This window comes from Miniopterus natalensis, chromosome 8 (genome assembly GCF_054644295.1).
Source record: "Miniopterus natalensis isolate mMinNat1 chromosome 8, mMinNat1.hap1, whole genome shotgun sequence".
NCBI lineage: Eukaryota > Metazoa > Chordata > Mammalia > Chiroptera > Miniopteridae > Miniopterus > Miniopterus natalensis.
Genome location: NC_142088.1, coordinates 81,588,924 through 81,616,690, shown reverse-complemented (window position 1 = coordinate 81,616,690; position 27,767 = coordinate 81,588,924). Strand labels below are relative to the sequence as shown.

General features: G+C 59.5%; 1 protein-coding gene across 11 annotated transcripts in view; it reads left to right on the top strand.

Moving 5' to 3' along the window:
• BIN1 (bridging integrator 1) overlaps positions 1-27,494 on the top strand; it is a 46,693-nt gene extending 19,199 nt beyond the window's left edge. Inside the window, exons 2-19 of one of the 11 annotated variants that reach the window (XM_087819933.1) lie at positions 3,661-3,741; positions 7,387-7,441; positions 7,658-7,752; positions 7,932-8,027; positions 9,057-9,164; positions 9,810-9,902; positions 12,676-12,761; positions 12,945-13,020; positions 14,362-14,444; positions 15,786-15,839; positions 17,178-17,325; positions 18,762-18,890; positions 21,823-21,930; positions 23,482-23,589; positions 24,283-24,372; positions 24,609-24,719; positions 25,022-25,123; positions 26,862-27,494. In XM_087819933.1, coding sequence (XP_087676059.1) covers positions 3,661-3,741; positions 7,387-7,441; positions 7,658-7,752; positions 7,932-8,027; positions 9,057-9,164; positions 9,810-9,902; positions 12,676-12,761; positions 12,945-13,020; positions 14,362-14,444; positions 15,786-15,839; positions 17,178-17,325; positions 18,762-18,890; positions 21,823-21,930; positions 23,482-23,589; positions 24,283-24,372; positions 24,609-24,719; positions 25,022-25,123; positions 26,862-26,969 — 1,731 coding nt within the window. In that variant the 3' untranslated portion in view covers positions 26,970-27,494. The remainder of the gene's footprint in view (positions 1-3,660; positions 3,742-7,386; positions 7,442-7,657; positions 7,753-7,931; positions 8,028-9,056; positions 9,165-9,809; positions 9,903-12,675; positions 12,762-12,944; positions 13,021-14,361; positions 14,445-15,785; positions 15,840-17,177; positions 17,326-18,761; positions 18,891-21,822; positions 21,931-23,481; positions 23,590-24,282; positions 24,373-24,608; positions 24,720-25,021; positions 25,124-26,861) is intronic. The other 10 variants (XM_087819924.1, XM_087819925.1, XM_087819934.1 and 7 more) reach the window with 10 other exon arrangements.
• The last annotated feature ends 273 nt before the right edge of the window (positions 27,495-27,767 follow it).

Here is a 27,767-nt window from a genome sequence, read left to right as displayed (position 1 = left end):
CCTGGAGTGGCCAAGCAGCTTTGAGATGGCAGGGAGGGAGTGGGTTGTGGTCTGGGCACCCAGCGGCTGCTGGGGTGTGGCGCAGCCCCAGTTTTGGAGGGTGGGAATAGGAATCAGGCAGCAGTTGAGGCTGTGGGCTTTTATCGGACTGAATTGTGTCCTGGTCCCTGCCCTCAGGCAGGTGGGCTCAGATGGATTTTTCTTCCAGTAGCTACACTGGGAGCCCCTTGCAGACAGGGACCCAAGCCATCGCCCTCCTTCCCTCATCTCTAAAATAGGGGGAGATTTAAATGAGGATTAGACAAGGCCAAGACCAGCGTGCATCTACTGGGCTGTTTTCTGAGCCTCTGTCATGCTGTGGTTACAGGTATTACTCCCGTGTCAGAGGTGGGGCACTGAGAGGTTTAAGTAGTTACCCAAGGTCACCCAGGGCCTCCTGAGCTGGTTACCTCCTCCACACTGCTGCTTCAGGGCTGGGACCCACTGGAGCCAGCCCCGGTTACCAGGCATCAGATTAACACAAATGCCAATTCTAGTTCTGGTGGCTGCCTCTCCTGGCAAGCTCTCCGTGCATTAGGCTGAGTACTTTTCGCACATGACCATAAGAGGGGCCTGAGGTTGAGAGATGGGATGTTTTGTTCAAGGTCACGGCTCTGCCCTCAAAGCCCATGGCTCGGCTTCACCAGCTACCACCAAGAGCATGTGTGTCTGCCCTGTGCCCAGCCCTATATAGGAGCTGGGGACAGAGAGCTGGACACTGTCCCTGACCTCAGGCTGTTCACGTGGCTGGGGTAGGGCCAGCAGCAGACACTCGGGCACCATTGCACAGCAGTGAGGAGAATAGTTCCCAGGCCCTAAGTGGTACAGAGTGGTCCGCAGCTGGGGCAGCTTCACGGAGGAGGTATCACCAGAGCAAGACTTTGAAGGATGAATAGGAGTTTGCTGTGTGTACATGCATGCCATTGCACACATGAACAGTGTGTGCGTATGACTTCTGTCCAGCATCTTGAGATGTCATCATTCTGGACCTGGTGTGAGGGTTAGTTGTTGTCAGCTCTGGCCCCCAGTTGTGTGAAGGCTGCTCTGAAGGCGTTTTAGGGGCTCACTGTTACTTGAATATGTGCTGTGGGCCAGGTACAGAGACATGCTATACAGACATGAGCCTTAAGGTGGGTGCTAACATTCTCTTTATTTTCCAGACAAAGCCCTTGAGGCTGAAGATAGTAAGAGTCCCTTTGCTCCAGGGTCTTCTCACTGCCTGGCCTCACTGTAGCTGGCCTCTCCTAAGTCCTAAAGTCTCCCTGCTGGCTTTGGCCGTCTGCTGGAGCACACAGCTATCTTGGAATGGGGCGGGCGTGTGTCTCTGTGCGCACTGAGAGTCCGGATGGCAGGTGTAGATCTTTGCTGATTGAGTGCTTTTCCTCAGGGGGAAGGAGAAGTTGGGGTGGACAGTCCACCTCCCTGGTCCTCCAGGTTGGAGGGCTGGCCAGACTCTGATCCTGCTCGCTGGGACCCTCTGGCTTACTTGGTGGCCTCACTGATTTCTGGACATTCTTTCCTTCCCATGGGTCCATTTCTCTCTTTGGTGGTGGTGGGCACCTGATAGGGGTGAACTACCTACCTAAGTTCAGGCACCTCTGCAGCTCCACTGTGTTTCCACAGGACCAGATGGAGGTGGCTGCCATGGGAAATGGGACCCATGGGTGTGGTGGTGGCTTTTTTTCTTTCCTCCCCTTACCTTAGTGTCAGCACTTGGTCCTGCTGCACTTGCCCAATAGACTATATCCTGACCGTGCATCACAGAATTGTTCATGGGCCACCCCCCAGTGCCCATCCCTGCCTCTCCCGCAACTCACACTCTCCCTTCCTATCCTATGTGGCCTCTAGTTGCCTTGAGTGATTGGAAATTCCTTGGTAATGCACCTCATCTTTCTGATCTCCTTGCCTTTGCTGTAAGCTCTCTCTCCATCTGAGCTGCTGCTTTCCCCAGGAAGTCTTCCTTCATTGCCCAGACTAGATGGAGTTTCTGCCCTGGGCTCCTACAGGTATATGTGCCTCCCTCTCTCTTGGGGCTAGACCAATGTCTACAGCCCCAGCAGAGGTGCCTGGATCTGGGCACAGAGCAGGTGCTTGACAAGAGGTGGCCAAATGTACTACGTGATAAGAGAAGAGAGAGTACCTGAGAGCTGATTGACCTGCTGTGGCTCCTGGGCCAGTCATAGAAGGAGCAGTAGGGAGGCACAGGCCTTCCTGGGCCAGTCTGGGTGGGAAGGGTCGGGGTCTGCTCTGGATCTGGGCACCCCTCAGGACCCAAGCCTGGGTGGGCAGAGCTGGTGCTCCAGGCAGTGTAGTGCACTTCAGGGTCTTTGGAGGGAGAACAAAGCTGAGGGGAGTGCTGGTGGTGGCCTGCTGGCCTCATAGCTGCTGGGTGGCTCCCCTGGTCCCGTGCGGCCCAGCCCTATTGGGTGCTCATCCTTGGCCCGTCCCAGCTTTTTCCCCTCTGCCTGCCACGCCCACCGCCACCTGTTTCCTTCTCACTCTGGTTGGGGTTTGACCACTGCCTCTGCGGAACATGTTAGTGTTGTTCTTTGTGCCGCTTCATGGAGGTGCCTGCCCAGGCTGTAGATGGCAGCCTCTGTCTCCGCCTTGGTCTCAGCTTCCCTTTCCCTGCAAACCCTACCCCCATCTCCGCCTCAGCATCCCCTTTCTGCTCCCCTCCCTCTCATCTCTCTCTGCTCTTCTCCCATGGCCCTCACCCTCCTTCCTTGCCTCTTTATTTTGTGCCTCTCTGTCCAGTTGTCCCCCTTGCCCCTTCCCCTCTTCTCCCCCTCTCCTCCTTTTCTGGAGGGAGCAGGGCCTAAGAGGGGAATCTGGGAGAACCTGAGGCTCCTGTTCTGGCCTTAGGTGTCTCTCTCTCTCTGTCTTTACCCACCTCTGCCCACCACCTCTGCCCTCCACCTCTGCCACCCCCCACCCCTGCCCTCCACTCCTCCCCAGAGTGTGGCCTTGGCTGTGACCCTGTGGGCTGTGAGTGTGTGTGTGTGTGTGTGTGTGTGTGAGAGAGAGAGTCTGTGTGCATGTGCCCTGTATAGCCTCCTGGGCTGTGTACAAGGGAGCAGGTGGTTAGAGTGTGTCATACCTGAGAATCTAGTCAGGTTGGGAGCTGACTGCTAGTGACATGAAGAGCCTGACCCCTGGCCACCCCCTGCCCTCCTCATCCTGGGTAGTCACCTCCCAGCCCAGGGACTGAGTCCAGGACATGGAGCCCTGTCGGGGAGCCCTTGTGATTAGCTCACTTTTCAGCCACCAGGGTGGGGGTGGAGCACCCAGGGGTGCAGTGTGAGATCAGCAGTGAGGGACGTCTGATTCCTTACCCTGTCTTGAAGCCCCCTCCTCCTGGTTTCAGTCACTACAGCAAACCTGTCCTAAGTTCCTCCTCTTGGCTGGTGGACAGGCCCTGGAGAGAGGTGGGTCTCAAGACTTGATGGACTTAGTTCTGCCCTGATGGTCCCAGCACCCTGGGCTGGTTCTGTTGGCCGTGGGCCTCCCAGACCTTTGCTGGCTTGGGGAGGGGCCTATGGTGTTGATAACTGGGCATTCTTGCTTTGGCTAGTCTCTTTCTCAGGGCAACACTCTATTCTTCTTCCTCTGCCTCTGCAGGTCCTCCAGAAACTGGGGAAGGCCGATGAGACAAAGGATGAGCAGTTTGAACAGTGTGTCCAGAATTTCAATAAGCAGCTGGTGAGTGTGGGTAGCCCTTGGCCTTAGGGAGCTTGTGAAAAATGGACTGTGGCTGCCAGGTGGGAACTGTCAAGAGTTAAATATGTGGAGCAGGGGAGCTTGGAGAAAGGGATTGGCAAGGTCACAGGAGATTTCCTGGAGGAGGGATCACTGGGCACAGACTAGGAACTGGGAGGGACCAGGCCACTCTCTTCTCCTTGTCCATGTCTGAGGCTTCAGAATGAACTGAAGGCACCCACCCACCACCTCTGCAGCTGGAATGGAACTCAGCTAGAGGTGCCTTGTTTTGGAGAACTCTGACAACCCACTGGCCAGGGGCTGGGGAGCATGCAGGGGGAGGGCCCTGGAGCATGCAGGGAGAGGGCCCTGGAGCATGCAGGGAGAGAGCTGGGGAGCATGCAGGGAGAGGGCCAGGGAGCATGCAGGGAGAGGGCCCTGGAGCATGCAGGGAGAGAGCTGGGGAGCATGCAGGGAGAGGGCCCTGGAGCATGCAGGGAGAGAGCTGGGGAGCATGCAGGGAGAGGGCCCTGGAGCATGCAGGGAGAGAGCTGGGGAGCATGCAGGGAGAGGGCCCAAGGGCCTCTTCAGGAGCTTAGCTGAGAGACTCCCGGGGCAGGGATAGGAGCCCCCATGGCTGCTTATCTGCCAGACCATCAATAGGAGGTGTTTCAGGGCTCTGTAGGCACCATGGCAGAGACTGCCTCTGTGGTCCTGAGTGAGCCCCTGCTCCTTGGGCCTTAGTTTTCTCATCTGCGAAATAGATGGTCGAACAAGAAACCTGAAGCGTTTGCTTCTGATTCTGTCTCCTGTAAGCCCTTAGAGCACATCCCCTGCTCAGCTGATGTTCTCAGTGGTGGGATGCTCCTGCGAAAGTTTTTTGGGCATTGTGTTATTAGAGTACCTGCTGTGGACCAGGTACTGTGATGTGCCTTATATGTGAGCCTTCCGTCTTTGAACGGATGCTAGTGTTCTCTGCATTTTACAGATGAGGCACTTGAGGCTCAGAGAGATTAAGCTGGTCTGCCAAAGCCACACAGCTGGTGTGGGGATCAGGATTTTAAATGCAGGTCTTTCCTCTCAGGGTCCCACACTAGAGCTGAGCCCCAGTTCTGAGGGCAACTGGCTGGCCTAGAGAGAAGTGTTAGGGCAGCCGCTGAGCTGCAGCCTGGGGTAGGGGTGAGGGGCTGCCCCAGAGCAGGCTGGGCTGTTTGGCAGAAGGTGAGGAAAGCACAGTCTGGGAGCTGAGGTTCTCCGTGGCCTGGCCTCACAGCTTGACCAGAGGGTTGCTCTTCCCATGTGTTGCTCAGAACCATGCCTCTGGGCCAGGAGCCACTCGCTGATCTTTGGGCAGAGGGGCCGGGCAGTGAGGCCAGGGCTAAGGTAGCCAGTGCTGGTAGCTCCCTGGCTATGGATATGGAGTGGCCACTTGAGCTGGTGCTCTTTCCTCCCTCAGGTTGGGTAAGGTGGCTGGCTTTTCAGGTATCAGGGGTGGTAGCAGGAGGGGGTGAACTTGGGTTCTCCATTTGAGGCTTGGGGTAACCTCCCTTGGGGGTTTAGGTGGCCAGGCAGTTCTGGATTTGATTGGTGTGTGGGGGTGACTGGGCTCTGGGGGTGGGTGTCAGGATTTAGAAAGCTGGGAGGGTCTCTATTCTGGAGGGAGTGAATTCAGGGAGCTGAAGTGGGCTTAGCCTTGCCAACCTGCGGGGCTGGTAGGACCCTGGGAAAGTGGGTGAAGCTTGAGCGTGGGAAGTCTGGAAGCTGAGGCCTCCTGCTCTTTATCTGTGAATCCCAAGCACAGGGGGCCTGGCGCTGGTCAGGGGCTGGCAGGGCAGGGAGTATGGTCTTCAAGGAAGCAAATTCCTAGCCCTTCCTATGGAAGTGGGTTTTAGGAGAGGGTGTAGGTCACTTTGATGTCACTTGTTCTCACATCCCCTACTGATCCCACTTACCACTAGTCACAGTGCATCCCTTTCTCTGTTCCTGCTCTGAGCAATCTGGATGTCTGCTGTGTTCCCTGTCTCTGAGTCCTATAAACCCAGCTCCGGCAGCCCCGGCAGCATCCAGAGTCCTAGGGGGCCACTCTAGCCTGCACCCCAGGACTCATCATTGCTGTTTTTGTTTACCCCTCCTATCCCAGGGCCCACCCAGGCTCTGCTCCAGGTAGGCATTCCTGGCTGTCAGCAGAGCTCCTCTGGCACTGATGCATGTGGCAAGAGGCAGCTGGAGCCAACGGGGGCCACGCAGGAGGGGATGCCCCTACCCCCTAGACCCACTGGGAAGATGGGGACTCAGTCTTCAGGGGTGGTGGGGATCACCTTTTGGAGGGAGGTACAGCAGAGACCTGGGTGCTGGCCAAGCTGCCACCACAGAGCTGTGCTAGGCGCTGGTCCTGCGCTGTGGTGTCCTTCCAGACTCTGGAGCCCGGAGAGCAGGCCAAGGGCTAGTGGGTGCAGAACTTCACCCTCCTCCAGCTGCTCTGCAAGAAGTGTGCTAGAGCTCCAGGCAGCTAGGACTGGTTTCCCAGACAGCCACTTGGGGGCCGAAGGAGCCAGTGTGGAAGTGAGCGCACAATTCTGTGCTGGCCAGCCTGGGCCCTGCCCTGTGGGAAGCAGCTCCATGGGGAAAGGCTATGTCCGACCCTGGAGACTGCCCTCGAAGCTGGCTTAGAGGCCTAACTGCAGTTGCACGTGGGCAGCAGACTCTGGGCAACTCCTTGTGCAGCTGTGTCCCATGTGCCTACTGACAGTGTGGCCTTGTTTGGGAGGCACAAGGGGCCCTGGTACAGCCTGGTGTCCAGGCAAGCGCAGCACCTCACACCAGGGGCGACGCCTTCCTCAGGGTGCAGTATATGCAGGCACTGGGGGCCGGTGGGGACGGGGTGGGATGATGGAGGCTTGGCAGGAAGGGAAGCTGTGTTTGGAGAGTGACCCCCAGCGGATCAGGTCCAGCACGATGGTAGCTTCACTACCTGGCCCACCCCCCTCTTCAACCTTTTCTCTGACATCCTACACCCTCTCTCTCAGCTGGGCCAGTGTCCTGAGAGTCCTGGACATGACCCCACCCTTCCCTGCACCTGGGCGAGGCCACCCCCTTCGAGAGATCTCCTCTCCTGGTAGGGTGCCCTCCATCCCTGGCATGATGCAGCAGGAGCCCGCTGGTCGTGGGCACCACCTAAGCTTTTGGAACAAGGTGCCCCTGTCCCCTGCCCCTGTTTCTGTTTTCTGTACTCATTGGTCACCCGGGTCATGGCTGTGTGAGGGCCGGCCTGCTGCACGCCAGTCCCATTGTAAACGTGCCTCCAGTGTCCTGTCCATGGGGGAGGGTTCTCTGTCTTCCTAACTTCCTTACAGTGCTGAGAATAGTGTCTGGACAGATAGGTGTTGACAGTCTCAGGATGAATGTCCCTTAAGGCCCAGGTCTCCCACAGCAGGGATGGTGCAGGGAACACAGTGGGCTTTCAGTATGTGTCTGTGGCCAGAGAGGCGGTGCTGCTGAGTTCTGAGTGGAGCTGGGTGCCAGGCCTGGCCTGGGGGTGATGCCCTGATGAGGACAGCCTCATTTGTCTATGCAGGAGTGCAGAAAGGAGAGGGTGGGGTACAGGGAATGCCCCTGGCCCTCACCTTGTTCTCGTCTTTTTCTTCGCAGAATGAGGGTACCCGGCTGCAGAAGGATCTCCGGACCTACCTGGCCTCCGTCAAAGGTGAGGGGCAGACCTGGCCTGGGTGGGCTGGACTTCACAGGATGAAGGGAGGGGCCCTCCCCATGTGTGACTGATGCGTAAAGAGCTGGGAAAGGTGCCAGAGTCTGTGGAGAAGGGGTAAGGACTGTGTGGAGGCCCTATACCTCCTGGGCCTCTGGGGAACCCTATCCCAGGTCCCCATGGCCCTCGCTGCAGCATGGTCCTCCTGCCCCACAGCCATGCACGAGGCCTCCAAGAAACTGAACGAGTGCCTGCAGGAGGTGTACGAGCCCGACTGGCCTGGCAGGGACGAGGCAAACAAGATCGCTGAGGTGAGCAGGGGCAGGGGGCTCGGCCCTCCCATAGGCCCTGCTGGCCTTGGTTACTGGCCCATTTTACAGCTGAAGAAACAGGTTTTGAGAAGCCACTGAGCCTTGAAGTGCTGGGGTGAGAGCTGCGGGTTGGGGTGCTGACAGGCCTGTGGTATGCTCACGGTTGTTGCCTCCTTCAGAACAATGACCTGCTCTGGATGGATTACCACCAGAAGCTGGTGGACCAGGCACTGCTGACCATGGACACGTACCTGGGCCAGTTCCCTGACATCAAGGTGAGACACTCTCCACCTGGCAGCTCATGCAGGGAAACGAGAGGGAGAGAGGGACTGGGGTGGGGCAGTCCTGGGTTGGCTCAGGCACTGCAGTGACCCTGCCCTGAGGGCAGGCATCCCCTTCACTGGGACTTCATCCCTCCAGAGTTGCTCCTGCTGAGGCCAGCCGGTCAGCCCTCAGACTTAGGCCTTTCTGAGCTGGGAGCTTTGGTCCCGGCACCCCTGGGTCTCTGGGCTAGGGGAAGTGACCCCACAGTGTGTGTGTGTGTGTGTGGTTGTGTCATTGTGGGGTCTGTGGAACTATGTAAAATGTGTCAAGGGGTCGTCTGGCCTAAAGGTACCTTGTGTTAGGCTGTGTGGGCTGTGCATCGCCCCCTATCTGGGTGTATTTGTGTGACTGTATGTTCAAAAAGCCAGCTGCCCCTGCTGGGCCTGAACTGTGCCGTGCATGGTCAGTGTGCCAGCATCTCCACCGAGGCCAGTGGGACCTGGTTTCCTAAGCCATGGAAGAAGAGTGCCTGAGCCCAGGTGGGGACCATCATGCTGGACCTGCTCCCCTGGGGGGTCATGCTCCATGCTGGCCCCCTTAGCCCCCCATGCAGACACCTCAGGCTCCCAGAGGTGTCTTTGGGGAATGTGGAAGGGGACCTGATGCTGATGGCCCTGGAGAAGAGAAGCCTGGGGCACAGAAGGCATCTTCCAGGGTCTGAGGGCCAGGCCAGGGAAGAGGCCCGTCCGAAGCAGAACTGGCTGGTGGGTACTGACAAGTGGGCTAATGTCCTCAAGGAAGTGGTTTGGCCTCTGTATAGGAAGGGGCCACGGAGGGCACAGGCTGCTTGGAAGAAGTGAGCTCTTTGCCACCAGAAATGTTTGAGCCAGTGTCTCCGGCACGCAGTGACACTCCTGGGACCCGGTTCCATTGCGTGGGCCTGTGGCTTCATCCGGGGCCTGTTTCCTGGGCCCAGCAGGTCAGCCCCGCAGCTGGCCCTCTGCCAGGCCCCGTTCAGCCCTCTCCCGTTTCTCTCCCAGTCACGCATCGCCAAGCGAGGGCGGAAGCTGGTGGACTATGACAGCGCCCGGCACCACTATGAGTCCCTCCAGACGGCCAAAAAGAAGGACGAAGCCAAAATCGCCAAGGTGAGGGCCGGGGCGTGCGTGTCGGCGGGGGGCAGCCACCCAGGCTGGCTCACCTGCCCCTTTGCACCCTGGCTCCTTCCCGCCCACTGTGACTAGTACCAGCCCCAGAGCTGGTGGGTGACTGGAAGATCCTCGTGGGCCCCAGTGAGCCCCTGGCCCATTCTGTGGTGCCTGTCCGGCCCGGGCCTCCGCTCATCCTGAGGCTGCTTTTCGGTAGGAGAGCAGGCTTGGGCTCCCCGGGCATCGCCCCAGGATTGAGGTGACCCTGCCTCCACCGGAACAAGCCAGGTGGTGGGGGTGTGAATGTCGGGGGAGGGCACAGGTCTTGGGCTGGCCAGTTCTCCAGGGAACCCTGAGGGAGAGTCGCCCCACCCCAGGGCAGGGCCCTGCTTGCTGAGCCCCTCTGCCCCTGCTAACAGTTCTCACATTTTGCTTTGCAGTTGGAGTTCGCCCCCTTCTGCGCCCTGCTGGGGGCTTCCCTTAATTCTCTCAGCCTGCGGAGGGGGGCTGGGTCCCCGGAGGGGCAGCCAGCTTGTCTGTTACCGCCTTCGGGACATTTGGACTTGGTGTCTAATATCTGTGTCTCTTTCTCTCCCCACCTCCCTCCTGTTCTTCTCTCCTTCGCCTTGACCTCCCTTCCCCCAGCCTGTCTCGCTGCTTGAGAAAGCCGCCCCCCAGTGGTGCCAAGGCAAACTGCAGGCTCATCTCGTAGCTCAAACTAACCTGCTGCGAAATCAGGTGACCTGGCTTCTAACCTCGCACGTGCTGGTGCCTGCTGGCCCGTCCTGTGCCCTGCTGCACTGCCCTGACTGGGGGGGGCTCGGCCCTTCCTGGGCCGGGAGGCAGGGCTGCTTCCAAAAGCCTGTGCTGGGGGAGCTCCTGCCGCAGATAAGACCTGAGGTCAAACACGGGGGCCGCGGGCGGGGGCTCTGGTTGGCTAGGGTGGGCTTGCTCCAGTTGCTCGGCATCAGGGTCTCTGGTAGTCCTGAGACTCTGAAATCCTATGTCCAGAAGGCCAGGGAAGCCTTGGAGCCCTTTATCCTCTGTGAGGGCTCCTGCAGGAAGGGACCTGATGGCCCTGGGGCTCCATCCCGGCCTGTGCTGTCCTTCAAGTCTCATCTCTGAGGTGATTCTGAGTTTTCTGAGGAGACAAACCTGCAGGGAGGTAAAATCTCCTCCCCAGGGTCCCAGAGATGCTTAGTGTCTGAGTTGGGGCTCGCATGACTCAAGGCCTGGGCCATTTTCCTAGTTCCCTGGCCTGGGGCTCCATGTGGGTCCTCCTACCACAGGTAGCCAGACTCATGGGGACCCTTGGGAACTGTGAGCCCCTATGACACCCCTGGAGGCGGCCTTTCAGTCAGGCTGGTATGCCGAGACTTGGGGTGGGCCCTTTGGGAGTTTCATGGAGGGCAGTCTGCACCACAGTGGTCCTGGAGGGCTTCCTGGAGGAGGTCTTGGTGCAAAACTCCAGAATGACACTACTGCCCGGCAATACCTCACTCTTCTCAGCTCTGCTCTCGGAATGGCTCAGTGTGGCCCAGAGCCACTGGGTGCCAGGCCTGGGAGAGGTGGCCTTGTGGTTTTCTCTTCAGAGAAACTGACATCACCTGGAACCCCTTTGTGGTCTTGGGCTGGGGACAGGTGACAGGCCCAGCCCCAGAGGTTGGGTTTCTCTCTGGGCATTTGCCCATTTCTGCTGGGCTGCCTTCTGATTTCATCATCTCAGTCCACATGCATCAAGTGCCTGTGATGGGGAAAGCTCTGCGCTCAGCATGGGCTTGCGGCCCAGGTTCTTACTTGACCTCCTGCCTGATTTCTTTTAGGCCAGAACTGTGGGCTGATTTTGGAGGGTCAGGTGCCCAGGATCTCCAGGGTCTGAGGGAGATGACCCAGGGAGTCTGACAGGCCTCTGCTCCTCTGCTACAGGAGGTGCAGGAGGAGGGGTGGGCTTTTGTAGAGCTTAGGACCCTGGTTGGAGGGGAACTGGGACCACTGGCCCAGAGACAGGGTTTCTGTGTAATTTTCCTGAAATGGTCTTGGCAGGAGGCCAGGTGAACATTTTTGTGGGGTAGGAGTAGCCTCTGAGAGACTGTGGGGCCTGGGGTGAGGCCTGTGGCTGCTTGGGGGCTCCTGGGATGGGTGTGGTTGGGGATCCTGGTGGGAAGGCCCCACACCCTGACCCTTGGGGAATGGCAGGGGAAGCCAAAGCACGTGATGTCATCTTTGGATGTTGGACTAGACTAGAGCTGCTCCTTCCAGCAGCAGCCGAGGCATGCATTCCCCCCCCCCATTCTACCTTTAATTTTTAAATTAGGTTTTTAACTTAGGCAAGGAGTTCATGCGCACTCTAGCAAGTTCCAACAACCTGAAGGTAGTTGTAGTCAGGAGAGACGGTGGTCCTTCTCTCCTCCAGCTCACCCCACAGTGGAGATAGGGCTAACTTGGGCTGATCCTGGTGCCTGAAGCTGGGTGGGCCAGTCTGGTGGGCTCAGGGAACTCTCCTGCTTTGTGGCAATTTGGCATTCAGGCCAGTTGGCTGCCTTTGTTAGAGGCCTGAGAATTCGAGGCTGCTGGCAGGGAAGTTTTGTCCCGGGTGGGGCCGGCCATGTTCCTGGCCTGTGACTCAGACCCTGAATCCAAGTCACCCCCTGAGTCACTGTTTCCAGCAGTGCCCTCCAGAAGAGCCAGCCGAGCCCCTTCCGGGGCAGGGTCTTGTGACTCACCCCACCCTTGCCTGGCCCTGAACCTTTAGAGGCGCACCTGTTGCTACATTTCCCTTCGTTCTTGCTCTGCGATGGGGCCCTAGCACCACTGCCTGGTGGGTGGAAGCAGGTGGAGGGCAGGGGAGGCGAAGGACCCGGAGCAGGCTCAGGCACCCTGCCCAGCTGCCCAACTCCATACTCCCGTGGCCCTGCCCTCCATCTGGGATGGACAGATGACAGAGGAGAGAATGGTAGAGGTGGGGGGAGGGTAGGAAAGACTGTCCCAGGGCAGTGAAATGCAGGCTGGTGGCTGAGACTGAGTAGGAGGTGGCCCTGAGAAAGGATGCAAGGAATACTCTGGAGGGGACAACAGAGCTCGGAAATCTTGGCAGCAGGCTGACCCCGAGCCTCAGAGGGGCCCTCGTGTAAGTGGCGGGCTCCTCACACGGCTGGGTCTGGGTGTGCCTCTTCACCCTTCCTGTGTCCTAGCACCTGGCCCCATGCCTGCACTTTCTTATTGTGCCCTACTCATCCCTGGTCCATCTGGGCAGGAGAGAGGTTTTCCCTTTTGCCGTGGTTGCTCGGCCCTCCCCTCCCTGGAACAGCCTCCTTGGGCCTGACTGCAGGGTCCCGAGGGGCTGCAAGGGCTGGTCTGCCCACATCCAGTTCCACCTCTGTCTTGCCCAGAGCCCTGGTCTGAGCACGTTGGGTGGGAGGTTGGGGAGCAGGTCTTGCCGAGTGGGCCTGCCCTGGCCTAGGCTGGCTGGGACTGAGGCCCGGCAGAAGGAATGACTGGTCCTGCCCCTCAGGCCGAGGAGGAGCTCATCAAAGCCCAGAAGGTGTTTGAGGAGATGAATGTGGACCTGCAGGAGGAGCTGCCCTCCCTGTGGAACAGGTGAGGCCGGAAGATGGTGCCTGAGCCTCGGCCTCCTTCCCAAGGCTGCACAGCTGTGCCCGGTGCCCGCGCCTCTCGGGGCTGTGTCTCTGGTGAGGGTGGAGGTGTGTCAGCATGGGTGCGGCTTGCCTGCGGCCCGCCCTGACCTGCGTGTTCGTTTTGTCTCTGTCCCTTCCCCCACAGCCGTGTAGGTTTCTACGTCAACACGTTTCAGAGCATCGCGGGCCTGGAGGAGAACTTCCACAAGGAGATGAGTAAGGTGGGCCTCCAGCCTGTGGGCTGTGCTCCCCCCCAGGGCCAAGGTCAGAGGCATAGAGAGGCCGGCCAGCTCCCTATTCTGGCTGAGGTTCTGCCCACACTCGTGACCACAGCGCTCCCTCTGGCCCTGGGGAGGAGCTGCCCAGCCCCTGCCCTCAAGAAGCTCCCCATTCAGGGTGTTTCGCCCAGAGGGACTCCTGGGTGTGCTGGGGAGGCTGTCAGTGAGCAGGAAGGTCCAGCCCTGCCCCATCCAGCCTGTCCTGTCCTGCTCCCAGGCGTACTCTTGGCTGAACAGAGCCGGCCCCGCTCAAACTATAAACGTGTTTTCAGGGAGGTCAGTGTCAGAAAATGGTGGTGGCTTCCCAATTTGTAGGCAAATAAATAAATTACTAGAATTTTCTCAAATTTTAATGTTCTTTCATGTGTCTTAAGACATTGAAACAGGTCCGTTTTATCTGCCAGAATCTGGTGTAGGAAAGAGTCTGATTAACTTAAATTCCTACGTTGTGTTATTTTCATTTTAATGGCAGTTAAACTGCAAAGCTGAGTTGGAGAAACCTGGTATTGGCAGCTTCCTCCCTCTGTGCAAGGGGGTGGGTCTGACCCTGTTTCTTGGGCCCAGAGGAATGGAGTGAGGGTGGTGGATTCGGGCCAGGGCAGGAGAAGGAAGCTTGGGGTCTTCCCGAGCCACCGCCCTGAGTACGACTTCTGCCATTCAAGCTGTCCCTCTCCTTCCTTCCTTTCCTTTTCCCGTCAAAGACTCGAGGCAGAGTAGGAAAATTTAGAAAACAGATGGTTTGGGGAAGAAAACATTTATGTAAAGTCAGAAGAAAGTTAATCTCTGAGCTTCCTAGTGGCCAAAACAAAGAGGGGAATATTCTCAGTAATGAGACTCGCTGTGTGCCTGGGATAAACCTCTTCTCTTGCCTTTGCACTGGGAGACGTCTCTGGCAGCAGTAGTGTGGCCTGGAAACATCGTGACGAAATGACCTTAACAATTAGGATCAGCAGTTAGTTTGCAAAAACAGTTTAAAAAAATTTAAAAACAGTACAAGCTCTATGTGGAATTTCAGGAAATCCCTACAAGTAGAAAGGAAAGAAAAGATGGTCCCCAGAAACAGTAACTGTTAGCAGAGTAGCTGCTTCCTCCATTTCTCCCCTTGGCTGCCTGGGTTTGGTGTGCTGGCTCCCAGCTCCCACTGATGAGGCGAGAAGAGCTTGTTTCAGGTAGGGACGGGTGCAGGGGAGGGGTCAGCAGGGGAGAGGCAGGATGGTGTTGGGGAGAGTGAGGCTGTCGGGTGGCTCCAGAGGCCCCACTACCTGGTTGCTGTCCCCCCTGCAGCTCAACCAGAACCTCAACGACGTGCTGGTCAGCCTGGAGAAGCAGCACGGGAGCAACACCTTCACGGTCAAGGCCCAGCCCAGGTGTGTGACACCCGCCTGCTGGTGGGCGTGGGGAGGTGTGGGGCTGGGCGGGCCTCTGTTGCCCGCTGGCTCGTACAGGGCTGGGACAGGGCTGCTGCTTGTGGCCCCATGGTTTGGCCTTCCTGGCTCGGCCTGCCTGTGCTCAGGGAAACAGTGAGGGCACTGCCGTTTCCCGGTGCCTCCCATCAGGGAGGAGCCTTCCTCAGCCGCCTGTATACCGCCTGAGCCTGGCCGCCCTGTCTGTGGGGCAGGAACAGCCAGGTGCCTGTGCAGCTTGGCGTGGGAGGGTAAACTAAGTGATTCGCAGGTGTGGAGTTTTGGAGAGTGAGCAGTCTTCTTAGAGCCGGGGGTGGCACCACCATTGCCCTCCTCTGCTCCCAGGAAGCGCAAGTCCCCGGATGGTGGCATTCTGCACACCCGCAGAGGTACCCTTGTTCCTGCCCTTAGCCCAGCCCTGGCCCCTCCTGCCACCCCCTAGGAAGAGACCTCTGTTTCCTGGGGGGCCAGCAAGGGGGAGGAGGAGCTCTTCCCTTCTGCCTGTGGCTCGTGGGAAACAGTGGCAAGTCTGGGATTATCCTTCCTTTCTGTTCATCGCTGCACAGTGTGGGAAGCACAAGGAACCCCGCTGTTTTCATCCATAGGATGGGGGGATTGGGGTATTTTACCTAGTACTAAGGAGGTATTCAGTGAATATTATTGCCCCTGCCCTCCCCTGAAAATAATATATGTGTGCCCAGGGCCGAGGAGCACTGGGGGTGGAGTGGGAGTGGAATGCCGGCCAAGGGCAGTTTCCCAGGTCACTGGAGGGACCAGCCTGGCCTGAGGTGGCCGGGAGCATCCGGGTTGAGTGGGGGGCAGGGCGCACGGTGATCATCCTGGGCCATGGTGCTCAGGGGAAGGGACTGGTCATTGGGAGGGGAAAGGGAGGGAGGTGGAGGCTCTTGAGCCACCTTCACCACAGGACGCCTGCTGGCCGCCTCGCTCAGGGCCCATGTGGTAGCTGAGCCCGCTCCTTCCTGACGCTCTGGGCCTCTGGAGCGCCCGTGGGCTGGACCCCAGGCGGAGCGGCCTGTAGCTCGCCAGGCTCTGTTCTGGGGCAGCCCCCTCTTTGCTCATTTTGTCAGTGCTACCAGGCAGCAGGCCGAGGCCAGCGGGGGCCCTGGGACTGGACAGAAGGGCCAAGGGCAGGGTCAGGCCCTTTCACGGCCCCTGGGCGTTAGGAGGCTTTACATCTTTGCCTAACCCCTTTGTTAGGGGTTGCTGTTGAGGGATGGGGACAGGCCAGCCCATATCCCACATTTCCCTCAAGTGAAGGCCTCCACGTCCCCTCCATCCCCACAGAAAGAAAACTAAACTGTTCTCCCGGCTGCGCAGAAAGAAGCACAGGTACCGGCAGTGAGTGCTGCCTCGTGGGGGCCGGAGCCAGCACCCTGGCTGGTGGCCCTGTGCATGCGCCTCATGTCCTGCTCCCAGGGCGCCACTAACCCCTAACCCGCCTTCCTGTGTGGGCTGCCGGCGGAGCCGGGGCTCGCTGTGTCGTGTGCGGCTGTGGGACGGCAGAGGGGTCCTGGGGGACGGCGGGCGTGTGCCCCGGCCGGGCCGGGCCGGACCGGAGCACCGGCAGGTGGACAGTGCCCGGGATGGAGGCCTGGGCGGCGCGGGGCCTGCAGCGCAGGGGTGGGTCTGAAGCAGTGCACGCCTTGTACTGACCTCACGTACGTTCTTCAAGGGAGCACCTTCGTGCCATAAAACATAGTCTCAGTAAGGTAGAAGGTTCCTGCTGTCTAGGTCCCCCCCAGGTGACTGGTTTCTTTGGATTCGTCTATACCCACCCCGTCCAACACAGTGGCCACTCGCCTCGGGATTGGCCTGTATTTGGACCTGGAGTGTGACTGAGGAGCTGGGTTTTTAATTTAATTCAATTTAAATGTAAACAGCCACCTATGGCTAGGGGCTGGTCTTGGCCAGCACTGTCCCAGAGTGTACGTGTGTCCAAACATAGGTGTTTATTTTGTGCCCACTGTGGGCCCAAGTGGAGGCTTATACACACATTTGCCTGGTTTTCGGCCCTGAACACTGTGGTTTAGAGACCCCACGCTCATCCCAGCTCCTGGGCTATAGGGCACTGCCCTTTGCCCTCCCACTGGCCCATGGCCTCTGGTGGTTTCCCATGTTTTCTTGGAGGGGCCTGTGGGAGCAGAGGTTTGAGACAGTGACGGGGGTGGGGGCGGGAACGTGGAGGCAGGGGGTGGCACGGGGAGCTTGGCACTGGGTGTGAACGGGCGGCAGGCAGGGAGGCAGCGGGAGGCCCAGCCTGAGCACTGGAGCTGCTGTGTGGCGTGTGGGGTGAGACTCACTTTGCCTCTAGGATGTTTGGCTTTTTCCTGCTGAGAGCTCGGGCCTTTGAGGCCACGGGCCCTGGCTCCTGGACACCTGTGTCCCTTGGGAACCAAGGCCTCCAGCTCAGAGCCCCACTTTCACCAGCCCTCAGGCACACAGACACGCAGTTCACGCACGGGGCCATCACGTGTTCCCAGTGAGCCTGGTGGACATACGTTACACTCAGTCTCGCACACTGCTCTACATGCTCACACACATGCACGTGTTTTCATGCCCACGGACCCCAGGGCATCTGCAGGTGCACAGCCTGCCCACACACACCTGGGGTTTGCACATGTCCTCTCAGGTACCGGACCTCCTTCCACTGGGCTCCCTCTTGTCTTGCCTCCACAGTGACAACGCCCCTGCAAAAGGGAACAAGAGCCCTTCGCCTCCACCGGACGGCTCCCCTGCCGCCACCCCTGAGATCAGAGTCAACCATGAGCCCGAACCGGCCAGTGCAGCCACCCCTGGGGCTGCCCTCCCCAAGTCCCCGTCTCAGGTAGGCACCGTCTCTGTCTCTCGGTGGCCTGTCCCCTCCCCTCCTTGCTTTTCTTCCTGCTTTGCTCTCATCTCCCCTCTTTCCTAGTTTTCTGTTTCCTGCCCAGGCCTGGGCAGGTTTGGAGCCAGAGGCTTTGCCCAGATGGGGCTGAGCCCGACGTTGCTCCCCTCGGGACCTGCCTGGCCCAGCTCACCTTAATGGCCTGGCTCACCTTAATGGCCCTGGCTTTTTCAGGGGAATCTGTGACTTTCTTTCCTCCTCAGTGTCCCCCTGCCCCACTGCAGTGCCCCACCTCCCTTCCCTCCCTGGGTTTTGGGCTGCTTTACTTCTTCCATCTTCCTTTCCATCTGACGCACAGGCTCGGGCCCTCACCCCCAGAGCATCCAGGTGCCCGGAGGCAGTCGCCTCCCATGTCCTTGCCTTCTCTCTCCTGCGTGGGGCCATGCAGGACCTTTAGAGGGACAGTGAGAGAAAGGGCTCAGTGAGGGTTGTGTGAGCTGGGTAGGGGGCCAGGCCCTGGACTTCCGGTCTGGCCTGCTAGAGAAGCCTGGCGCTGTCCCCACCAGGTTTCCAGTTTCTGCAGCGTCCCCAGGAGCTGGAAGGTGAGGGAGGGGCCACGATGTCTGTGGCAGACATTGCTGAGTGTTTGAGGCTGTCCTGGCCCTTCCGCTCCTGGCAACAGCTCTGTTGAGTTTGTGCCATCACACCATTCGACAGCTGATTAGGATAAAGATGTGACTAGAGCTCACATTTGAGTGGCACTTACTCTGGGCCAGACACTGCAACACTTCCTGTATTTTTATTTGTTGAATCCTGACATTCACCCTGTGAGCTAGACTGTTATCAGCTCAGCTTGACAAATGAGGCAACCCAGGCTTCGGGGTGCTGTGTAAGACTTGCCTGAGGCTCCCCAAGTGGACAGGTGTGTGACCATCTTCCACAGGCCTCCTCCGGGCCCGGGCTCTGTGCTGGCCCCCACGGGTGTCAGCAGGGCCAAGCAGGAGCTCCTGAGGGGGTGTGGAGAGCCTGGGTGTACAGGATAGCAGAGGCCAGAGGGGCAGAGAGAAGGCCGGGCTGGGCTCTTTTTCAGCTGGTTGCTCAGCTCTCTCGCCGGTGGCGACCCCTCCTGTGGCCGCTCCCTCTTCTTCTCTCTTCTTTTCTGTCGCTCACCTCCTCCCCTCTTCCTTCCCTCCCCTCCCTTTTCTCCTCTCTCTGCACAGTGTTCCGTTCCTGGACCTCCTGCCTTAGGAGGGTGGCCGTGGTCCTGGTGTCTGTCTTGGGGAGCAGGGACTCTCGTTGCTTCCTCTCCTTCAATTGCCCGGGTGGGGCCATGGCCTGCGTGTGACTAACCTTGGCTTTGTCTCTATCTGTCTCCCCCCAACCTCCATGCTTGCTGTGCCTCCCTGTGCGGCCCCCCTCCCACTGGCGACTCACAGCTCCGGAAAGGCCCGCCAGTCCCTCCGCCTCCCAAACACACCCCATCCAAGGAGGTCCAGCAGGAGCAGATTCTCAGCCTGTTTGATGACACCTTTGTCCCTGAGATCAGCGTGACCACCCCCTCCCAGGTCAGCCGCGGCCGCCGCGGCCCAGCTCTCCCCTCCCCTTGCTCTCTTGGGGCGTGCATGGCCTTTCCCTTCATCTCATACCCTGTGCCTCTGCCCTGAGAGCCAGGAATTTGGCTGGAGAGATTGGCCCTGAGCCTCGCTCTCTCTCTCATTCATTCATTCACTCATCCTTTCATCCATCGTCCCTCATCCATCTCTGGCCGTTCGCCAGATGCAGGGACATAGGGGAATGGTCCTAGCAGAGATGATCATCTCAGCGATGGCCTCCTGGTTCCATCGATGCTATGGCCGAAAGGAGTGGGGAGCATGGAGGACCTGGGCTAGTCAGGGAAGGCTTCCTGGAGCAGGTGACGTTTGCCAGGTGGCTGTACGCAGAGACAGCAGCTTGTGCGTAGGCCAGGAGGGTGAGAGATGGGCTCGGGAACTTCTGGAGTTCAGTATGCTCGTAAATACCCTCAGGCGGCGTGTAATGCCCATTCACAGTTGGACAAAAGGAGGGGGAGCAGGGAAGGTCACTGTGGGAGCACTGGGGCAGGCGGCACGTGATGGAAGCAGTGTGAAGGGGCCACAGTGCGCCCGCTGCGTTTCCAGGCCTCCCAGCCAGGCTCCTTCCACTCAAGGCTTGGTCTCTTGTGTGGACTACTAATTCCAGACTGTAGTGGGCCTGTGTTGGGCTGCTGTAGGGTTGCCCTCCCTGGGGCACTTGGCTCTGACTCCTTAGCACAAGCTCAGAGGCCTGAAGGGGAGGCCAGAGCCAGAGGTGTGTGTGGAGGGAGAAGTAGATGGGAACTGAGGACAGTGGTCTCTATTAGGAGGGGTCTTGGGTGAGTGGGCTTCCAGCCCCCAGGGAGGACTCTGGGTCATAAGTAGGAACTTTTTGTATGGGGTGCTAGATGGATGCAGGGTGGTGACCTGGCTCAGGGTCCAGGAGATGCAGGAGCCTGCCTGTAAAAGGTCACTGAAGTTGGCTCGGGCACTCCCGGAGTACTGGGGGACCGACTGGGGTGAGGCCTCCAGGGCTGCGTGCTGCTGGGACCCTCGCAGCTGGAGTGTGCCTCTGCCAGGGGACCGGAGCACCAGTGAACCCTGACCAAGGCGCTTACCTACACAACTCTGTTCGTTTCTGCCCGCCCTCCGGGAGGGGCTTGTCTCCACGTAACAGGTGACCTGCAGGCCTGACCTGCAGCCAGACTGCCTGCCCCGAGTGTGTCCGCCTCCATGCCACCGCATGCTGCCCCTGCTGCCCCCTCTGCTCGCTGCAGGGACCCGGGTGTCTGTCCAGCGAGATGGGGAGTGTACACTGGGGGTGCTGTTGCCTGGGGCTGGGGCGGGCTGGTCCCCTTCCATGAAGCTGTGCCGACAGGGCTGCTGTGCTTAGCTGTGGTAAGTAGCCTGCATCCCTGTGCCAAGGACAGCCCCGGTCCTGCATGGCAGGGATGCTGGCCTGCTGGAGGCGGGGTGGGGGAATGAAGTCTGCCCTTTGGCCTGGCAACCGTGTCCTCTTGGAGCATTAGGTGGCAGCTGTCTGGGCGTGGATGACTTCTGAGAAAGGGTGGGTGGTGTGGCTACTTGGGGGAGAGAAATGCTTCCAGCAGGCTGATGGGAGGGCACCTAAAGGCTCTGCACTTAGGGTGCCCTGAGCATGCATTCCCTTAGACAGAAGGGTTATGAGGACAGAGCTCACTGGACAGGGTTTGACCTAAAGGAAAGGGCAGTGGCTGGGATAAGCCTGGGGCAGGGCCTCCTGTCCAGGAAGTGAGTCTGCTTGTCCTGGGCTCTCTGGGCTCTGTGGCTTGCCTCACAGTGAATGCCTGTCCCCCGAGCTGTGGGACAGCTGGCACTCAGTGTTCTCAGGCATAGGGTCTTGGGTCTCTCCTGACAGAGCACACCTCAGCTGAGCAACCTTCTCTGGGGAGCCCCTCCCCACACTCCCAAGTCTTGAGTCCGTTATGGAAGGCCTCGGAGGGACAAGGGCTGGGGTCGCTCCCTGTTAGAGCTGGGCGCCCATCGAGAGCAAGCAGAGCTGGGCTGGATTGGGCTCCCTGGGCTGCCGCCTCCCAGGACTGCATGAGAGTAGGGGAGGAGGACCTGGGCTGAGCCAGCTCCCTCCCTGGCCCCAAAGGGATGATCCCAGGTGGAGGCCACTCCTCCCAGGAGAGCAGCGCATCCTCTGGGCTCTGGTGCTGAGCTGACCTGTCTTTGCAGGTCGCTCTGGGAAAGACCCTTTTCTTCCATGATTATGAGGCCCAGCTTACAGTGTGGCTGGTTCTCCCAGTGTGAGCAGGGCCACCACGTCCCAGTCTCCCGGGGCTGTGCCTGTCACATGCACATTCCTGAGCTGCACCCAAGTCCCTGAATGGGAGGTGGCTGGGGCGGGATCTTTAGTTTGAAACAGGTACCATAGGTGTTGGGGACCCCACCTTAATGACCAGACTCCTAGGCAGTATGGCTGGCTCAGCCCTCTTCGCTTTCTGGAGCTGGCTGGTGGGTGATTGTCATCACAGGTGGATGTCAGTATGGAGCAGCGAGGGGAGGCGGAGCCTGTCCAAGAGCCCTCTGAGTCAGGGGAACTAAGTGTGGTCATGTCCAGCCTGGTCTGTTACCTGCACTTCTGGGGGGCATGGTGAGGTCTTGAGAGTTTGTGGTGCAGGGAGCAGAAAGGCACAGGCGCCTCTGTAGCCTGTAGGGCAGAGACCAGCGAGCGAGCGAGGGGGGGGCTTGGCATTGGTCTGGCAGATAGTTGGCCTGCTGCGGATGACTGAGGTAGGTGCCAGGCTTGTGTGGGTGGGGACGTGTGCCAGTGTCTGGCGAGGATGGCACTGCTCTGTGTGTAAGTGGACACGTCCCTGAGCATGGGCGCCTGCTGTGTGTGTGTGTGTTGTGTGCTTTCTCTGGATACTAACTGCCTTCCTCCTCTGCTGCTGCTGCCAAGTTTGAGGCCCCGGGGCCATTCTCGGAGCAGGCCAGTCTGCTGGACCTGGACTTTGACCCCCTCCCGCCTGTGGCAAGCCCTGTGAAGGCGCCCACGCCCTCTGGTCAGGTTGGTCTGAGTCTGCCACCACCTATGTGCCCACTGGCCTCTGGGCCACTGGGCCCTGGGCTCATGTGTCCCCACAGGCCGTGTGGGCCTGCCAGTGTAGTCCCGAGCCTTTGGGGATCCTAGGGTCACCAGGCTCTTCTCCCACTCCCACTCTGGTCCCTGACCCTTGTCACCTCTTCTGGTTCTGACTGTGGGGGAAGGGAAGAGAGCAGACAGGCTGGTGAGAGGCCCTTGGGAGAAGGGTCAGCTGTGCTCACCTGGCAATGTACCGTCCGCCCCAAGTACCCTGTGCCTCGAGCAGCAACCCTGTTTGGGTGTTCCCTGGCCTGGGGTTGTAGCCCTGAGAGGAGTCCAGGACTCAGCCTTCTGGACCCCAGCCTGGCTCACGCTAACCTGTGCCTGCTGGCTTGAGGGCCCTGGGTGGGCATGGGGTGGGGGTCACTGGGGACTGCTCACCTGCCCCGTCTGTAACTTCAGTGCTAACCCTTTCCTTCTCCCTCTGCTGCGCTCAGCCAATCCCCTGGGACCTCTGGGAGGTAAGCCTGCTTGCTCTGTGCCTGTCCCAGGGCAGCCACTCGACGTATGCAGGTGCTCACCGCACCTGCCTGGCTTCAGCTGTTCTGCTTCCCCTCTGTGGACGCACCATGCCCTAGCCAGGCCCTATGGTAAAAGGGCTCCTTGGTTCAGCTTGAGAAGGGGGTCCTTCTCAGTGTGGCACAGTTATCAGGGCCTGTGAGTGGCCCTAGACAGTGACCATGGTCAGCCAGGATGGACATGGTGTCCTTTTGCTGGGCTGAGACTTATAGCCAGGACAACCTTGGAGTGGAGGGTCCTTGCCCTTGAGGAGCTTTCTGTTCATAGGGGCCACACGGGGCAGTGGCAGTCAGGGGGCTTTTGGGACGGGAAGGACAGGGAGGGAAAGGCAAGCTGAGGTTAGGTGCCCTTGTGTGAGCAGAGCCTGCTTGGCACATGTTGCCATAACCCAGCGGCTCTGGTGTGGAGCTCTGGAGGGCATAAGACTTGCCCTGCAGGAGCAGGGCTGGTGCGACGGTGCTGGCAGCCCAGGCTCCCAGCTGCTTGGAGAGCCCCATGGTAGGGCTGCCCTCTGGAGGAGGCCTGGAGGGAGTGGGCAGACCTGGAGGAGGCCTGGAGGGAGTGGGCAGACCTGGAGGAGGCCTCGTGGGCAGACCTGGAGGAGGCCTGGAGGGAGTGGGCAGACCTGGAGGAGGCCTGGAGGGAGTGGGCAGACCTGGAGGAGGCCTGGTGGGCAGAGCCATCCTGGCAGCAGGTCTCCAGTGGGTGCTGAGAGTACAGGGCAGTCCCGCCTGCCTGTCCACTGGCAGTGGTGGGATCAAGGGAGTGGAAGGAGGTGTCCCTGCAGGGAGTCTGCATCTGTCCCCTGGGCTCCAACCAGGCCGCCTGTCGCAGGCACCAGCTCCCCTCGGCCAGCACGGGGGACTCATGCCTGCCTTCTGTCTCGTGCCCTACCCACCACCTTGTCCTCCCTGCCTCCCGCCCTCCCACCCTGCTCTCCCTGGTGGTCTTCACCAGTCCACAGAGAGTCCAGCTGGCAGCTTACCTTCCGGGGAGCCCAGCGCTGCTGAGGGCACCTTTGCTGTGGCCTGGCCCAGCCAGACGGCCGAGCCGGGGCCTGCCGAAGTAAGTGTCCACCTGCCAGCCCCCCATCTCTCCCCAGTACCTGGGGGCGTAGCATGGAAGATGAGCCCAGAGGAGGGAGCACAGGATGGACAAGGCCTCCGTGAGCCAGAGGGTGAGGTCAGGGCCACAAGCCAGGTGCTGCAGGACAGGGCTTATCACTTGTGTTAGGGTTGGCTGGGGTCAGATCAGCCCCTCTGCCCTTCACCAACCCCACCCCAGCCTCCAGCTCAGGCCTCTCTCTGGGAGGGAGGAGCATTTCGGGCACCCGCTGGCTGTGGTGAGAACTCAGAATTCTCTCACTGGACCTTTACCCTACACTGTGCAGCCCCTCCTTTGGCAGAGCTAGGAGGGTTGTGGGATTGCTCCCCGAGCTTGGAGTGGCTGTTTGAGTGCTGGTCCCGGGCAGCCTGGCTGCGCCAGGGGCACCCCGTGACTTGCCTGGGCCCCGTCATGGTGCCCAGCCGGTGCTGCGTCCTCTCCCGGCGGTAGCCTGTGAGGGAGGCGTCAGGGATGCCAGCACCTTCTCAAGCTGTTCCCCAAGCCCAGGGCCTCTTCTTTCTTCCAGGGCTCTCTGTACTGTGCAGAGACACTGGCCAATTCTTGACACCACGCGGGTGCTGCCCTCTGCCCCTTGCCCTGCCCTGGTGGCGGTGCCTGCCCTGTGTCTCACCCCATCCGGCATTTATGTTGCAGCCAGCAGAGGCCTCAGAGGTGGCGGGTGGGACCCAACCTGCGGCTGGAGCCCAGGAGCCCGGGGAGACAGCAGCAAGTGAAGCAGCCTCCGTAAGACTCAGGGCCAGGGCCCTGCCTTTCTTCCCTGCTGTCTGCCTGTCGTCCTACCTGCCTGCGCCTCCCAGCTCTGTGTTGCCCGTTGTCCTTGCTTTGTCCAGGTCATAGTTCCTGTCCGGGAGACTGGAGGCAGGCTGGGCTGGCATCAGGCTCAGACACCCCTTCCCCTGCCTGTGGTCCCTGCCCTCCAGGAGCACTGCCTGCTCACGCTGACCTCTGCTCCTCCCCAGAACTCTCTGCCTGCCGTGGTGGTGGAGACCTTCTCGGCAGCCGTGAACGGCACTGCGGAGGGCAGCACTGGGGCTGCACGCGTGGACCTGCCCCCGGGGTTTATGTTCAAGGTGAGCCCAGGCTGTCGATCCCACAGCCTGATTGCCACTATCCAACGATGCTCTGGGGGTGGAGTCACCCCCTTTATAGACGAGAAGGTTATGTAGTTGGCCCAAAGTCCAGCTCCCACAACTGCTGCTACCTGATCAGTGAGGTGGTGTCTGTGCCCTGGCCCTGTGACTTTCACGCACTCTGGTCACTGTGTAGCCCACCACACCAAAGCCCCCGCAAGGCCTGGTGCACTGTTCAGGTTGCAAGTGGGACCAAGTGCCTTTGAGGGGAGGGGTGTCGAGCTTTCGTCCAACCTCTGCAGGTGCAGGCCCAGCACGACTACACGGCCACTGACACGGATGAGCTGCAGCTCAAGGCCGGGGACGTGGTGCTAGTGATCCCCTTCCAGAACCCGGAGGAGCAGGTGAGGCCATGGGAGCGGGGCCTCTCCCTCCCTTCTGACTGCCTCTCTCCCATCCTCCTTCCCCCGCCTTTCTTCCTTCATCCTGCCCCTTCCCTCTCTTTCTTACGCCTGCCTCCCATGGTGTCACATCCCCCTCTGTTGCAGTCTCTGTGCGCTCTCCTGTCTTCCTCGAACATGATCTGCTCCATCCCCTCTGTGTCCCCCTTTCCTCTGGCTCTGTCTGCTTTTCTCTCAGCTTCTGCATGTTTCTTTCTCCACTTTCCCCTTTCCTGCCCTGAGTTCTCCCTCCTCCCAGGACAGGATCCCTGGCCACCCCTCCATAAGCCCTACTGCCCTGCTTACTGCCACCAAGGTGCCAGCTCTGTAGCCTCCTGGTGGCCTCCCGGTGGCCTCCCGGTGGGCTCCCGTTGGCTCTGCACTCCACCCCCTCCAGGCTGGCCCAGCGTCCATCCACACAGAACTACAGGGACTGTGCATGGTCTCTGGCAGGCACCCTGAGCACCCCAGCCATGCCCCCAGCTGCCTTTCAGAACCTCCTCCTGCTGTGGCTTCTCCTTGTCCGTTTGCCTCCGCAGTGGGCTCGCTGGCGGCAGGGCTGGCCAGAGCGAGACAGCACTATCTCCTAGGTTGGGACGAGCTGCTCTGTGCACGTGGCTGTGGCCCTGCAGCAGGAATCTCACTGTGGGTGTCGAGTGAGCCTTTGTGGGTGTCGGTGGTGGGTTGGGGCGCCCCCCTTGATATCCAGGTGACATCTACGGTGCGTAGGGGTCCTGGTTAGACTGACCCATTTAGTCACTGACACGTCTGTGTGGTTTGATTGTCAGGTTACTGAGGGTGAGAGGAGGGCTGGGTTTGGGATGAGGCCAACTTGGGTGGGGGTCCTAGGCTGGGCTTTAGGGCACCAGGTACTTACTGAAGCCACATGGGCTGGGGGTTTGAGTGACAGGATTTCCCGGGCCTGGCGCTGAATCAGCCTGTTCTTCTAAACCTCCACTCCATGGATCTCCCTCATGGTCTAGCCCTGGGCAGGGTGGGGTTTTCAGAAACAGAATCCTGGACCTGGCCCATAGCTGGAGTCATCTGGGGCCGATGAAAGTGGCTCAGCTAGGACATACACAGGGTCTGACAAGTAGGTAATGACCAGAATGAAGCAACAAGGATGTAGGTGGGCACCAGGCATAGTGTGGCTACAGGGCAGGGATGGCCTCAGCCAAAGGCCCAGGGTCTGGGTCTGGGGCCCGGGAGGTCGTCATGACCCTGGGAGGGGTCAGCATTAAGGCAGAGGCCCAGTCGAAGGGCGTGGTGGGGTGGCCTTGGGTCACTCTAGAAGCTTTTAAGTGGTCAGTGCCAGAAGCTCGTTCTGGAATTGCTTGTGGAAATCTGGAAGGACAGCAGATGTCCTTGTGATGTGTCCCTTGTGGGTACTGGATGGTGGGAAGCTCCTGGCTGGGACTGAGGGAGTTGTTCAGACGCATCCAGGCCAGCACTGCAGTCAGGCGGCCTTCCAGAGTGGAGAGGACTTGCCAGATGACAGAGTTAAATCCTCCTGCTGAAGAGCAGATAGGCCCTGGGGTAGTCAGGTTTGGGTCTGGGGAGATTAGCAGGGAATGCTGCCTGGAGGAGGTGTTCTTTAAGTGGGGGGTGACAGGTGAGAGGAGGGGATATCTTCCCAGCTGATCCCCAGTGAGGACCCTCCTTCCCCCATCTCTGTCTGATCTGGGTGCTCTGCTTCCCTCAGGATGAAGGCTGGCTCATGGGCGTGAAGGAGAGTGACTGGAACCAGCACAAGGAGCTGGATAAATGCCAGGGAGTCTTCCCCGAGAACTTCACGGAGCGTGTTCAGTGAGGGCAGCAGGTGGAGATGGTGCAGCTCTCTGGGTGTGTGAAGAACACCTTTTCCCGAAAAATGTGTGGGTTTTTTTTTCTTCTGTTTTTGTTTTTGGACTTTTGGAAAGCAAAGGGAAATCGAGAGGAGAGACCTAAGCCAAGAGGGGTTCTCCAAAGATGGGGTTGTTTTCCAAAGAGCCTGGTTTCGGCACGTTTGGTCGAATCACCAGTGTTCGAAGCTGCTGTGTCCCCTAGTTGAGTTCCTGGCCGCCCCTCCCCTGCCAGTGCCCTTTGGGTGTCTGCAACAGCTTGTGTCCCTGGCCCAAGGACAGGGCCTGGGGGCTGCAGAGCCACTGCGCTTGCCTGAAGCTTTGGCTGAGCCACCTGGGCAAGGGTCCTCCTTTCCTGGCAGCTGCTGTGGGTGGGGTCCAGTCTCTCCAGACATCTTGCGCCCCAGACAACTGTCTGGCCTGGCCCTGCCCCGCAGACCGTCTGTGTGCTGTTTGAAAATAAATCTTAGTGTTCAAAACAAAATGAAACAAAACCTGACAAAAGTGCTTAGAAAGTGTGTATGTTTTTCTCCCTCCATTCTTGTCTCCTGTGTATTGTAACTGGGATTGTCTGGAGCTTTCCTGGGACACAGCCCCCCTCAGGCTCTCTCCCTGGGCATGTGCTATTGGGCAAGAGGCTGATTCACGGCAGCCCTCCCACCAGCCGCACAGCCAGCACTGGTGAGTTTGGCTGGTGGCCGGATGGGATGGAGATGGTAGAAGCCAGGTGATAGCAAGGGAGGACAGGAGCTTGAAGAACCAGCTGT